This window comes from Bombus impatiens, unplaced genomic scaffold (genome assembly GCF_000188095.3).
Source record: "Bombus impatiens unplaced genomic scaffold, BIMP_2.2 scf_0344, whole genome shotgun sequence".
Lineage (NCBI taxonomy): Eukaryota > Metazoa > Arthropoda > Insecta > Hymenoptera > Apidae > Bombus > Bombus impatiens.
Window position 1 is genome coordinate 593,858 of NT_176763.1, and position 15,777 is coordinate 609,634.

Genomic DNA, 15,777 nt, shown 5'->3' on the forward strand with positions numbered 1-15,777 from the left:
TATAATTTTCCTTTTTTTTTTTTTTTTTTTTTTTTTTTTTTTTTTGTGAAAATTATTCTGCTGACTTGTAAGAATGTATACATATTTTTTATTCGTTAAAAAATAGTTAATAAACGACGTTCTACGTTATCTTCGTTGAAATTAATTATCGTATCTATACTTTTTACACTGCTTCTAACAGTACATTATTAATTATAACATCTAACGAATATTGATATACAGCGAGTGTTTACGAACTTAGGGCAAATTATTAAAAAGCAAAAATTTGTAGAATACACATTTAATATGAAGAAAAACGTAAAATATCCGAAGTGGAACATATATTACAATATTTACTAGATGAAACGAACCTCCATTTAGGCTTCGTTTATTACTTTTGTAAAAATAAACATTTGTATCTAATAAAAATATGAATTTGTGTCAACGTAACAGTTCTTTTCATTTTTTCAATTTATGTATCTAACTTATCAACATTTTTTCACAAACGCTTACGTATTGTTTCAGGATATGGATTTAATCGAAGTGCTCTGGAAGCAAGACGTGGATCTGGGATTTACGTTGGTGGAAGCACCAACAACAACAACGAAAAAGGCGTCCACGTTGGAAAAGGAGTCCGACGATGAGATCGAGAAATTAAAAGCTCTGGAAGCGATCAATGGGACTAACGAAAAGGTATGTAACATTACCCTTATCTTTGTCATAACATGCTCAACCGAACTTACCGATCTGTCTTCGATAAGTACCTATATTCTTATTCTTAATTTCGACTTCGATCTCTGCCACGCTTTCTCCCGTTTACGAACCGCAATTAGCAATTAATGACATATTGTTTATCGAGTTTCGTATACTTTCACATTACAGAGAACCTAACATTTTGCCTTTTCTCGTGTAACATTCAAATTCGCGTTTCTAACGTACACCATCGGCTAAAAGTTTCGGCTTAAGGGTTAAAAGTGAAGACTGCGATGAAAGTAAAGTTAAACGATATGGCATAATATGAATCGCCGTGTTAACATTGACAGAATAGAGGCATTAAAATTAGTAAGTTAAACGGTAGGAAAATTGAAGGACCTTTAACAGATACCTAAACTTTTGTCCGGTAGTGTATCTTTTCTGATAGTTCGCCTTGGCGTTCAGCCTTTCCGTCTTTTGTGTCTTCCTTGCGATTATCAGCGATAGAAAGTCATGATTTAGATGTACGTTCTCGCTTGTCGGAACTATTTCGTGGGAATACGTTCGTCGTCGTTGAGTCGTCGAGTTCGAAACAGTTCACCAGTCGGAAGTTTGATTGTTCATCGGAAACGACAGGGAAAGAAAAGAAGAAAAAAGGTTAAGATTTGATCGTATTAATACTCGAGTGGATACGGCCATGAGAGGCAAGCGATCCGTGTCGATAGATCGGTATCGATTCGTCGTGAAGTCGACGGTGAGGCATCAAACAAAAGTGACGCCACTCGATGGACTAACAGAAGAATTCGGCACTCGGGGTGGCTATCTCTTTACAATCTCTCGACCGACTGTCCTGTTTTGTACAAATGTTACTCGAATCCTTGTCTAGAAAATATCTCATTGAGTTAGTTAAATTTAGTTAGATAAATCTACCTTGCGTCTATTATATTCGAACAAAATTTAAGAGAATTTCTTTCATTTATTTTATTCATTTGAAGTTTGCAAACGTACGTGTACTGTTTACTATGTTCTATAAGTTATCTTATAGAACGTGCGAATCACTAGCAAGTATAAGCTGCCCTTCTTCCCTGTAGGTCTCCTAATTCTTATCAAGTGTCTGCATGTGGACTCCCACCGTGATAATCGGTCAAACATAGATCAGTCAAAAGGTATAATCCTGCAGAACCCATAGAAGCTATGTTCGATAGATACCAAAGAGATTAGGCTAGGAGGAACCATCCCACGTGCACTCGGATATGATCTCGGTCGATAATTCGAACCCCAAACTGTCGGCTTCTCGTCTTGTCTCTTGCCTCTAATTCCCTGTACGTGAGAATATCTCGAAACTACTGTACTTTATCTCCTTCCTCCAGATTTGCCTCCTCGTCTTTCCCTCTTCGTCTTATCAATTTTGTTAGACGTTCCATCTATTCGCGCAATTCGTAATCTTATTCAGAATCATGAATTTCACAAGCTAGTAAATAACAGTATAAATCTCGATCTTGGGGTAAATACAAGTTACTTAAAGCAAACTTAAAATAATCAAAGACTGAACGACTGCATGATTGTACCTATATTGATTGCAGCGGTTTGATTCAATGAATTTTATTCGGTCACGATTCTATTGTACCCTGTTCAACGATGCGTAGTTTCCTTAAGAATCTAAAATCGTGTCTGCAGTTCACTCCAGATCGACTGATTTAATTCACTTTCTATTCTACGACACAACTTTTTTCAACGTCGATTTCCTTCATCTGACGCGTTTCAGTCGATGAGCACGAAGAGAGTTTAAGTATCCACGAAGATTCGAGCCAACGAGAGCTCATCCATACCGTGGTCACCGACAATGACGTTGCATGACGTTCTGGGCGGGTAACCCATCAGACTTCTCGACGTTCTTTCTCTTCTCTTCTTTTCTCTTCTCCTCTCTGATCGTCTCTTCTCTCCGTTCTCCGGTCTCTTGTTTCCTTTACTCTTCCACTTTGACTCTCTCTTTTGCTCTCACGGCCTTCGGTAGTAAAGTCGGTGTTCCTTCGTTCCTCTCTCCAATCCCTATCTAACTCGCTTCGTCTTTCGGGCTCTTCCTCCTCGAAGATCGTATTGTTCCAACGGGTTCCACCTTTGTGAAGGGACCGCCGTCTTCGAGGCTCCAATAATACGGGGAATATCCTCGATCCCGATCGAAAGCAGACACATCGATCCAAAGTGTGGTTCGCGAACAGCTGAGAACAAAGGCCAGTCCACTCCTCTGTCCCATCTTCCTCCAATTTCTTTCGCTGTATATTGACAGCCATTGTCCCGATATTTAGTCCTGAAATTGTTTTAACTGCGAATATCTTTAAAAATACGAGTCTATCTTCCTCGTTTCTATCGAACGCTGAACTTAAGTTCTTCGAAAGATTTTTATCGAATTCCTGTACGTTTCTCGAAACAGAGAAATTTGGAAACTTTCGTGCCCGATTGATTGGAAGATATATGGTATGCTTCTTTTTTTAGTAATTTCGTTAATAATATTGAGTATACGGTTTGTCTGTTTTTATATGAAACGAGATGCTAATAGATTAATGGTAAAATTTCGATCTAAATTTGCCTGCGACTATTAAATTATCTTTTATCGTTGATTCCAATTTAATAAGACGAGAATACTCGAAGAGTACAGCGTATTATGTTCCAGCGTAAAATAATGGCGCTCATTCGGAGTGACTGGCGTGAATATTTAATTTACGACTTCGGCTGAAATTCCAAACGATCTGCGTTCGCAATGGTGACAGGTTCGATTATAGCGACTTGCTCCATTTATACGAAGGAAATAATCTCTTTCGATCTAATGGAAACTCAAAGTCCTAGAAGACCCTTTTTTAACTTCCTATAGAAACTTATTTAAAATTGAGTAAATTTATTTAGGAACGTTACAGATTTATAACAATGCATTTTAAGACATTTTCCTGTGATTTTTCCCCCTAAATCCCGTTTCTTTCCATATTATCCACGTATTCTTCGTTCTTTCTTCAATTTCGTCAATTTTATTCTTCAATTTCTTTACCTACAGAAATTTGTAATTCCATCATCGATAGTTTCAATATAAACTCCAAACTCTTGCTACGATTAAAGCGTTTGAACCGACAAACGACGTAAGTACCAAAAGTAAGAATTTTCACTAAAAACAAGAGAACTCGTTTCTGTTATCCTTCTTCCCACTGAACAAATCATTTCTCCATTTTTCTGACGCTTACTACGATATACTTCGCTCACCTATGTTCCTAAAGAATCGCTAAATTCTCGATATAATCAGAAGAAAATACGAACGATGCTCGATGATGGCTTCTCGCTTTCTTTTGCATAACGACAGGAGCCAGCTAAAATGTATTCGTAAAAACATCGGAACGGATGGCGTTCATTTGTTGGCGGGATGCAATCGCTGAGGGTTTGTTAAAATGATAGATGTACAGCATCCCTCTGGTCGAGGGGCGGCATCGATAAAGCAAGCTGGAAAGGAAGATGAGGGTTAGGGCGAGGGAGAAGAAAGCCGGTTGGTCGCGGGACGTAGTGGAGAAAAAAAGAGAGGAGAGAGCAAGATAAAAAGAGAGGGGAGAGCAGGGCCAAAGAGATTGGAGCAGCATGGCAGGGGGATTCTGAGGGACGTATTGATGGTCCTGGAAATTGAAAACGCGCCCAGCGAACCGAAGTGGGTTTGGCCTCCTTCTCTTCCCTGATTGTTTCTGTCGGATGAATTTTCGGGAGAAAATGGCGGTCGATCCCGTGATGTTGTATTTCGGAATTGTTTCCATCCATACTTACCTATAGTTTCATTATTCACATACGTACATACTTTATTTTCGAACAATTGTTTCTTCTGCGCAGGCAAAGAATAGTTTCAATCAACTACGTATTTATAGTTTTCTCATCTTTCAAATCGTTATAGAAATATAGATTATAGAAATTACAAGTAACGAGCTAGAATTTTAGTCGTTGCTGGATCCTTGACGTTTTGTTTGCAACACTTGTTTTTTTTTTTTTTTTTTTAATTAATTGAATTATTGCAGTACAGGGTTAGATAGGTATAGTTGTAAACGAAGAAACATACGAGGTGTTTCATACGTATTATACTTCTCATTGTGCTTCTTATAATTAGTCGCGTGTATTTAGTCTTTGTCGGACTAAAAACAATTTGTTATTCTCTTTCTACGCGTACTTCGTATCTATATGTTCGTTGGCAGTGAGAATAATCGAACGAATCAAGAGCTGAAGTTATCATTTTTAAAATAGAACCAGGATAAAAGGTGCCAGGATCGGTGTGTTGCGAATTCGAAAAGACGACAGGTTACGAATTATTCGCAGAACCGTGACTGGCAACAACCTGGCGACTTCAATAGCTGGCTCGACGGTCACGGTGGCCCATTGATTTCGTACATATTCGCGGAGATCAATACAGATTCTAGCTCTGCTTTCAACCGACAGATCGTTCGTGACGGCCGAAATAAGCAGACTCTAAGTAGTTCGAAAATCTTAATTGAGAGCTGCGCGAACGATGCAAACTCATAACGATGACAGGACCTCCATTGTCATACGGGCGACCGTGTCGTTGAGAAGAAAAGCCACGTCTTTTTCGAATAAACAAGATAAAGATAATAAGATATAAAAATTGTATAGTTATATTGCTAGATCTTTGGTTTCCAGTTACTTTCATATCCTAATTACTATTGCAATTCTTTAGATTGCAAATGAATAATTATATACAGGGTGGTTGGTAACTGGTGATACAAGCGGAAAGGGGGTGATTCTACGCGAAAAAAAAGTCGAAAATATAGAATACAAATTTTTCGTTTGAGGCTTTGTTTTCGAGAAAATCGACTTTGAACTTTCGCTCGGTACGCGTGCGGTACGTTATAACGGATCTTATTGTAGATCGTTGTCTCGATGAAAAAATTAAAAAAAATTTTTTATTCTATATTTTCGACTTCTTTTTTCGCGTAGAATCACCCCCTTTCCGCTTGTATCACCAGTTACCAACCACCCTGTATATAATTATTCATTTGCAATCTAAAGAATTGCAATAGTAATTAGGATATGAAAGTAACTGGAAACCAAAGATCTAGCAATATAACTATACAATTTTTATATCTTATTATCTTTATCTTGTTTATTCGAAAAAGACGTGGCTTTTCTTCTCAACGACACGGTCGCCCGTATGACAATGGAGGTCCTGTCATCGTTATGAGTTTGCATCGTTCGCGCAGCTCTCAATTAAGATTTTCGAACTACTTAGAGTCTGCTTATTTCGGCCGTCACGAACGATCTGTCGGTTGAAAGCAGAGCTAGAATCTGTATTGATCTCCGCGAATATGTACGAAATCAATGGGCCACCGTGACCGTCGAGCCAGCTATTGAAGTCGCCAGGTTGTTGCCAGTCACGGTTCTGCGAATAATTCGTAACCTGTCGTCTTTTCGAATTCGCAACACACCGATCCTGGCACCTTTTATCCTGGTTCTATTTTAAAAATGATAACTTCAGCTCTTGATTCGTTCGATTATTCTCACTGCCAACGAACATATAGATACGAAGTACGCGTAGAAAGAGAATAACAAATTGTTTTTAGTCCGACAAAGACTACACAATACAAATTATGGGTACATACAATGACGAGCATATAGATGGGAACAAACAATTCTAACGATTTAGGTAACTGAAATTATTTTGTGTTTACATATTTTCGATATATTGCTTCAAATGCTATCCTTTGAATTAAATAATATATCAGCAGAAGGATAGGTGTACGCAAAAGTGAATATTCAATTTGATATAACATGCGATATTACATATATGATCAACTCGGAAACCAAACTGATCAACTCCACTTTTTGTCAGTCTCTCAATTTCATTTCCTACGTAGATACACCATGAATATTCAATTGTGTAAAAACAAATTAACTTATACTTCCATTCATTCCAAGGTAAATTTAAAAAGTAACGATTGCGATATAATAATATCATCTCTTCTTTCGGCTTTCCAATTAATGTACTTGATCAACGTGTCTTGCGAACAGCTCATAAATACAAAACTAGGTAAAACAAAATTATCCTTGTGTTTAGATTATACATATAGCAATATCGATATAGTTCTAAAGTCGAAAAAGTTTAACAGTAAAATTAAAACGAGGAAAGTTAGCTGCGAATCTAAACAGGAAACAGTGAGCACGAGAATGCACGCGGATCCTTGATGGCGCGTAACTGCGATGCACTTAGTTTCATTTCGCGGGAGTTGTTCGATCGAAGGGTGGAGAGAGGATTGATCGAAGTTTGTATTCATAACCCCGGATCTTGGTATAACGCACCACTCAACGACGATACATCACACTGAATGAAAAAGAGACTGAGGCAACGATAGAAGGGGATGAAAAGCTGGAGGCCAGGAAAGGGAGAAGAGAGAGAGAGAGAGAGAGAGAGAAGCCAGTGGTTGGATAGCTACTATCAGAGAGTCGCTATGATTAATGGTCGAGTACAATGCTATTTTCATTAAACTCATTTCACTGCAGCCCGTATATAACACGGGGTACGGCCAGCCTATGGTCTCGGCCATATGAGCGCCCTCGGCTTCTTTTTCACGTTGCCGTTAGGTTCCCTTGATTATGACGTCTCTATGATCGTCGACCTTCACGGTCTCGAATGCCATCCGAGTGAATTCAGCCATTGTTACGCGGCGTCGTTTTCGATCCTTTCATTATCAACGGAATGGCGTTTTCAGCGAAAGTCGGCCGCCGTATCCAAATTTGAAAACGGCTTCATCCGTGATATTGCGAGCTTTTGCTACGATGTACGAACAATCTGTCACTTTCTTTTCAATGGAACGACTAGTGTCGGTAGTTGAGAAAAATTTTTAACAGTAATACAAAAGATAATGTAAAGGATAAATAGATAAGATAAATGGAGAAATGATAAGAAAAGTGGCGATGAAATTTTTGACGCGTTGAAAAGATGAATATAATGACGTTAATACTGTAAAGTAATGAAAACAAGTTAGAAATGAAACATCACATTGACGCAAAGTTGTTAATGTTATAAATATATGTAATAATGTTATAATGTAAATAATATTCAGTGGGAATAAAATATGAATAACGTTTTTTAAAACGAATATGAATAATTCAGTTTACTTTATGTCTTCTAAACGTGAAATGCTTGCTAATCGCTAGTTTGTTAAGAAATCAATTGACACTTGATGTCTTAGATTTGTCAGATATTTATCACGGTAATTTCTTAATTTATTACTCCGTTTATTTAACGACGTCTAAACCCAACATAATTGCTAATTGCGGCTTGTTTACGAGGAATTGGCTACGTAAACATTTCTCAGTATCAAAGAGTTCTTCCTATTGATTCGATTGGGTGTCATCGTATCTTGAAGCAGACAAGAAAAAAGTTAGTTTCGTGACTAAGTCCGGTTTTATTCGCTCAACGGAATATATTGTTAGCTGCTAGGAACATTTCCTCGGTGTTTCATTTCCAGAAAGACAGAAAGGAATATGACGAGCCACAAGATGATCCATGGGCAGGCCTTCCTTATACCGTCGATCTCGAAACTGGTAAGTGCAAATTAGTTTTATCGTACAATTAAACAACTTAAGATAAAACTTGTATCAAATTTTTATTTGGAAATTTTACTTGTAAAAGAAATATTGCGATATTTGTGCAAACTATGCGAGAATAATTAGATAGGTACTTATATATCCAAAAGAACCGTATAACAAGCACAGCAGCACTATGAAAGGTGTTCATAATTTTGATTACATAATACGTTTATGCGCTACTTTGAACGCTTGCTTTGCGTATCAGTCTCTAATTAAAGAGTCAATCAAAGGTGATAGACACCGTCCGTATACCGTAGACGTACTAATACGCCGGTAAAAAACCAGGGACAATTATATACAGCTAGTTCGCGTAGCTCCTTCTATTCAAAGCGTGTCAAATTAACGTTGCAATTTGTAAAAGCCAATTTGAAGGTTCGCTGCAGTTAAGAGCCACGACCGCGCCTGGCCGCACCTCTCGCGAATCTAATTACCATAAACGCGTTGATTAAATGTAGTCTATTCGATGATTATTTCCTTAGTCGAATCATTTTTATATCGATTAGTCAGTGGTAGATAATTCGGTAGTGATGGCAGCAAACGAAGGCAAAAAAGAATGTTAACGCTATGAAAAGCGTAAATGACGTGTATCGGCAACTATGCGGTCTAACTATAAATTGCGATAAGCGTTGTCGTATAAAATCGTAAGTAGAAATCGTATTAGTAGTTTTATTTGTGACACAAAATTTATATGAACGATTATATAACGTCACATTCCAACAATTTGTGTCTCAATATATAAATTGCGCGCTCTATCTTACTCAATTCCATATTACAGAAAAAATCATGGTAAGTACAGATACTGTTAAGTTGTTGATTCCAATGTCGCTCGGATGACTTAAATAAAACAGAAGGAATTTCGTACAGGTAATATTAATATATGTATAGTTAATATCGTGGAAAAATATACACAACGAAATTTTGCAACAAAAGCAAATGCAATACCTAATTAATAATAAAATTATTAATACAATTCATATTTTTATATTCCAACAAGTAACATGATTGATAAGTATATAACGAAACGAGTAAGAAAAATACATATTTAGCCCCAAAAGCAAACACAATTTCGATACCCGATTATAAATACATTTAATTCATTTTAACGCTCATGAAATTTCTAAATTGCTTTCGTCTAAAAAATGAACAACGTGACTTATCACCTTCTTCCTCTATAACGTAGCTCGAAGGAAAAAAAGGAAAACAAAAGAATTTCATTCCATTGTTGTTACCTCTCCGTACTGATAGTCGCGTTAAATTTCGCGCAAGTACATTCCTGTGTATAGAGAGCTCACCGAGGAGAATTTCTTTCGCGCAATTGTTGCATAATCCGAAGGACTGTGGCCAACCAGCGTGAAAAGAACGTCGCCGGACAACCGAAAATAATTCGTGGAGACACTTTTGCGCGTTGGTACGAGATCAAGAATGAACGTATGCAGAGAAGGAAGGATCGTCTAACACGAAGCTGAGCGTTTGGCTGGCTGGTAGGATACACTTTGTCCAGGTACGGCGGGAGTGAGAGATTTCAGAGAGCCAGAGGTTCCAGTTCGTAAAGTCTCGTGGAGAAGTCGGGGAGTGGCTACAGGAACGCCCTCGCTGCCTTCTTCCCTCCCTTACCTTCGAACCCCACCATCCTCAGCAGCCCTTCGTATTCGCTCGGTTTCCCCTTCTCTGCATTTAATTACTTTACGTCGCGACGACCAGAGAGTGCGCCTAGCCCACCGCGATCCACTCTACGTCGTGTTTCGTATCGACGCTTGACGAAGGTTCGCTCGTTAAAACCTTTTTAAAATGTCGGCGTATCCGCGAACCTCGTTCTTTATTTCTCTTCCTCCTTTTTTTTTTTTTTTTTTTTTTTTTTTTTTTTTTTTTTTTCACAGTTCGAACACAGGATGCTTCGTTGCGTCGATCTGTAAGTGAGTTCGAGAGTCGCCTTCTTTTTTCTTGTTTTAGTTCTTTATTTCGTTGCTCGCATATTTTTTCATCCCCTTTTTTGCTTGTTCACTTTTGTGTTTTGCTTTGTTCGATACAGTTCGAATAATAGAAAATCGATCGCCCGATACTTTTGTGAAATAAAGAACTTCGAGCGGTGACTTTGTATGTACAAAGCTTTGTTTGTATCGATTGTATCGCGTTCAATATCACAATTCGCTTTCGACTTGGTAAATTAACAAAATTTCATAAGAAAATTGTATCGTAAGAAATTTTGTACTTCTTCTCTATACTAAATTCACATATTGATTGAATTTTGAATTTATGACATGCATAACATTTCCCAACAGTTTGTTCGAGTCTCGTTTTTGTTCTCCGTTTTTCGGGAAAAAGAAAAGCGAGAAATTTGATCGATGGATGCTTCGAAAGCACTTCCCTATATGACGATTTGATTTTACATAGGTTGCACAAATGGCTCGTGAAGTATTTAGTATATAAGTTTTACGTCTATATTGAATGTTTTATATAAAAAAACAAGTTTTGAGGTTTCAGTGGTATAGTTGCGAGACACGACTTTCGTGATCAGGGTAGCTTTGGTCAAATTTGGTCAAATATATAAAGTTACAGGATACTTACGCTAGGATGCTAACGTAACGTTTATTTAGTAAACAATTAATACACAGCGTGAATAGCGGTTTTAAACGTATAACTAATGTTAAAAGTGGCCCCGCTGATTAGCGAGTAGGTACATAATGTGCACTTGATTTTTTAAATATCTTCGTGATCTCTGCAGAATATATTCTTGCGATAAATACAGTAATTTCTGTAGATATTTTCAGAATCGTTACAAATTCGATCAATTATAGTCATGATCGTAGTGTCTCATTACACGTACACGTAATAGAATCGTAAGAAAGTTTCTATAAGTGTGTGAATACTTTGAACCACCGTATGTGCATGGAGATGTGAAAGAGAAAACGAAAAAGAAAATTGATTCGTTGCCTTTCATTTTTACGCTGCATAGGTAATATTCGACATGGGATTTGATTTTAATCCACGCGTCGTTAAAAATTATTTTTCACCGTGGGGAGAGAATGCAAATGTGTAACATTACGTTAAACAGCAGTCGAATATACCGAGAAACAAGATTACACGGAAAATATTTTTCTACCATACGTTGATATATATGTATGTGTTCATTGTTCTTAAAAAATAAAAGTGTTTCTTAAATTAAACGATATAATTACCATCGTGACTCTTTTACGTTTTTATTATTTCCGAAACAATATGCAGAGCTGCAGCATGATAAATTATTTTGTCATTTACGAGAAAAATAGCGAGAGTTAAAGAGCGACCGTTACAATTTACCGCAATTTACGGTTTGCTTATTTGTTGCACGACACAGAGCCGTTGGTGTAGTAAATTAATTCGATTCCGCAATAATAAGTTCGTTTTACAAAGCACCGACCAGACTAACAAGAGCAGCGGAGCTCATTACGCGGCTATCTCGTCGTCGATCGATCGACTCGACGTACGGCATTGTGTGATTAATGAGTCGCTCGACAAAAGAAAGCACAAATTCCTTGGGCGTCGCTATTCTTTAAGATTTACTAAGAGAAAAATAGAGAATAACGAACGGGGCTCCAACCGAGATACAGACCTTTCGAGAGAAAAAAAAGTATCTTTATCGCTTAACATTTTACCTGACATAGCTATGTCCAAATAATTTTAACGTGTAGAGTAAACGACATTTGGATTTTAATGTCGCCATATGGTTCGGAAGAAATATTTTTACGTAGAATAGTTGAGAATGAGAAGAACCTGTTACGTCCAGCCAAAGATATAATTGTTGAGACAAATAGTATTTTGATATTAGTAATATTTTAATTGTATGAAAGACAATATCTTTATATTATGCAGATGGTGAAAAGATACGTGTTTAGTCCTAAAGCGAAATTGAAGGATAATTTCGATAACACAGAGTAAGGTAGAATTACTTGAGTCATCTAAGATTCATCATCTTAAAATTCTATCTTGAATTTTGCATGCAATGACCAAACTCTTTGTGTATTATGGAGCTTCATTAATCTTTGATATAAAAGCGAAGGAATGAGGAAATACCGCGTAACTTCAGATTCAGCAAAAGAAAATAACAAAAACGAGAAAACGCTTCGAACAACCCTTTAGCAGGTTTATTTGGCTCGGCGAGGAGGTATTATACGTATAAGAACTAAGAAAGTAAATAACAAAATAACTTCCAGAAATAAGGTAATACACACACGACTGAATCATAATAGCCACAATCGCGGATATTAGCATTAATTGAACCGACTTCTTTTTCCTTAACGACTAGAAGTTATATTCTCGTAAGAAATTATGGCCATCTAGCTATCGAGCATGTTTGTCACGCTACTAATAAAGAATTAAATAACTAGTCTATTTTCAAATATAGATCTTTTAAGAATCGTTCGTAACCGAATTTGCCAAATTACAAGGTAAATTACCTAGCTTATCTCGGATAAGATTAATTTACCTTGCTACGATTAATTAACAACGTACTGAATTTTAAAGCAGCCAGCCTCTGAAAAAAATGGGAAATACGACTTATCGCGTTCTTCCTGCAGTCTTCATTTCCAAACATGGCCCTTCTCGTTCCTATTACTGAGAACCTGCCTTGCTCTTTGAAATAAGAAAAAGGAAAAAAAGCGGGGAAAAAATGGAAAAAATGACACGCAACGGTTGCCTTTGGAACGAAAGCCGGTCGTTATCTGATTAATGAACAAATAATTCATTAAACTGCGGATGATATATCTACGGTAAAAGTTCAGTGCACTGGGAAGCTTGGGTGAATAATCAAGCGCCATAATACCTTGACCGCTGGGAAATTGCAAAACGATATTGTTGTAGCTCGATATAGAGTTGCATTCGAAGGGACTTCTTACGATTACATGTAAATTTATTCGCAACACGTAATCCCTAACACTATTACAAATCGTTTCCTGGCGGTTACATAGACATGGGTCCGCGCGAATCGCGATCTTCACGCACGAGGACCAAGTGCTTTCGTGAAAAGGGAATCAAGAGGTGGGGTAAAGAGGAGGATAAAAAGGTGCTGTATGATGCCGTCGACATACAAGGCGCTTGTACCAATTTGACGAAGCATGATGGATTACACGACGGATCTTATAAAAAGTTTATATCCGAGGAATAAATTATCATAGCATTGTCTCGCCACGAAGACTTTGGGTGCGCCGCAAAGTGTTCCCCCTCGATCGACACGATGTATTTTTCTTTCTTACGTTATCGATAATGTTCCGCCGTGATTAAAAATTCGCCCGGACTTATGTCGTGAAGCGTATTGCCAAGCGAATTCTAATTTCGTGGTTTTGAACATGATTTCTGAAATATTAGTTTATTTGATGTTAAGTTATTTACGGTCGAAAAATTTCGTTGAATAAATTCAATTATGAATAGGATACTTTTCAAAGAGACAGAGAATTGAATTATCTTCCTATTTGATAGGATTATCTTATTAGTTCTTCGATTATTTGTCTTTGTCCTATATTTAATTTAGAAAAGAATTGCTTTTATTTAACATTTTGATCGAAACGTTTTGTATTAAAGCGAACAAATTTATAGAATGATTCTGTTTAATACGAAAAGAAAGTAAGTAGTAAGCAAGAATTCGATCTAAAGTATTCGTTACGATATTATATTATATAGCAAGCGAAAAAGATTAGTTTAAGCTCCACTTCTTTAAGTATAGTATAAGTATGTTCATAAAAATATGAATTTATATAAACATCCGCAATTATCATGCATTTGGCATTAACTTTAATGAACGTATAGCTGCCTATAGTAATTTAAAGTCCCTTCGAAATATAATAAGCTTCTAACTTAATTTGCACTATCTATCGTGAATAATTATTTGAAATACAATTATCATTTACTTAGCATATAGACTGTGCAAAACTAAATAAATCTGTTTAAAATAATAACTTTGTAGGACAAGCAGCAAACAATTGGGACGAAGAATAATTCTATTATACTTAATGTCATACATCGGCTGTATATAGTGTATTAAAATGGACATATGTAGTACATACATTTCTATTTTGTCATTTGTATTGACTTTCAATTGCCGCATTGAAATTTTGTAATAGGCGTTGAACGTGACCGACCCCGCCTTCTTCAATATACTTACGGACTTATCTCTGCCTTTAATAATTCATCGAATAGAGGAAGGAATCGAAGATAGGTTGAGGTTGAATATCGAGCGAAAGCGATCTAATAAGGCATAAAAATTAGAAAATGTCATTTTATCAATCTACACACGCAGACATTCTTCTTTTCCTATTATTCGTGCCATGTTAATAGGATTTCAACAAATAGTTATTAACAGGTATTTGTATTGTAATATTCATTTCATTATTTTACCTCAACATAAAGGTTTATTCGTATTTACCTACTTTTCTAATTGCTTTGCCATAGTGTATAAAGCAGAATCGCATAAATATCTTTTAACCTACATTGATAAATGAAATCTTTTTTTTTAATCTGAAGGTCAGAAAAAGGATATTGATATTTATGTCTGCAAGATAATGTAATTTATTTTTCTTTTTCTTTTTTTCAAATGATGACCGTTTCCTCCCTCATTTACAAAAAAACAGTAAGTTTCGTGTTGGCATTGATTAAGCTGTAAGAAGTGACACTGACCATTGATTCGCTTCGCTAGCCACGGTTCGTGAGATCGCTGTTAGAATTTTATCACTATGCAGTGAGATCAGCGAATGGATCTTGCTTTCTCGATGCTTTTACAAAACGTACTGCTACCTATTACATGTATAGCTATTGTATACAAACAGATATGTATATATAAGTTTTTATATAAATATAAGTTATATAGTTATATAGTTACAAGCTTTTTTATATAAATAAAATTAAGAAAGAACAGATATCTACGCATAATAATAATAGTACATAATAATAATACATAATGACTGAAATAATAATAGTACATAATTTGAAAATATACAATTATTCGGTACTATGAAAATATAATGTGATATATGATTAAGTATGAAGATAGTCTCCAGCCGCCAACATATACCTTTTCCGTGACAACTGATAATTTCATGATTCATTAATATAATAACTGCTTCACCGATAATATACGTAACATGCAGATAATTAAAACGCTTCTAACAACAAGTGTCTGCAAGTATAATTAAATTATTTTCAATATTCCATTAGTACTAAAATCTTCGTTTTATTCATTATAGTTGATAGAAACTTAATACTTTGTATCTTGTTCGCAACATACTTGATTCCTAACATTTATTCGAACGATCGACAAATACAGCGAAAGACACAGGTATTGCTTAAATATCTTAAGTCCCACAGCAAGGACGTTTGATAACATTGCGATATTTCATTCGTGTTGATACTCGATAACAGAAAAACAAATCTTATTAGCGTAACAACTCGCTGTAAATATATCGTCATTCGTGGTATAATTATAAATTGTATAGGAATTAAAGGATTAGCGGATGG

At 36.2% G+C, this 15,777-nt stretch overlaps 1 protein-coding gene across 7 annotated transcripts in view; it reads left to right on the forward strand.

The window, feature by feature from the left end:
- LOC100744774 (segmentation protein cap'n'collar) overlaps positions 1 to 15,777 on the forward strand; it is a 116,093-nt gene that overhangs the window by 37,044 nt on the left and 63,272 nt on the right. For all 7 annotated transcript variants that reach the window (XM_012385718.3, XM_024367702.2, XM_003489558.4 and 4 more), the window contains 2 exons: positions 505 to 672; positions 8,175 to 8,250. In XM_012385718.3, the coding sequence (XP_012241141.1) occupies positions 505 to 672; positions 8,175 to 8,250 (244 nt within the window). The remainder of the gene's footprint in view (positions 1 to 504; positions 673 to 8,174; positions 8,251 to 15,777) is intronic.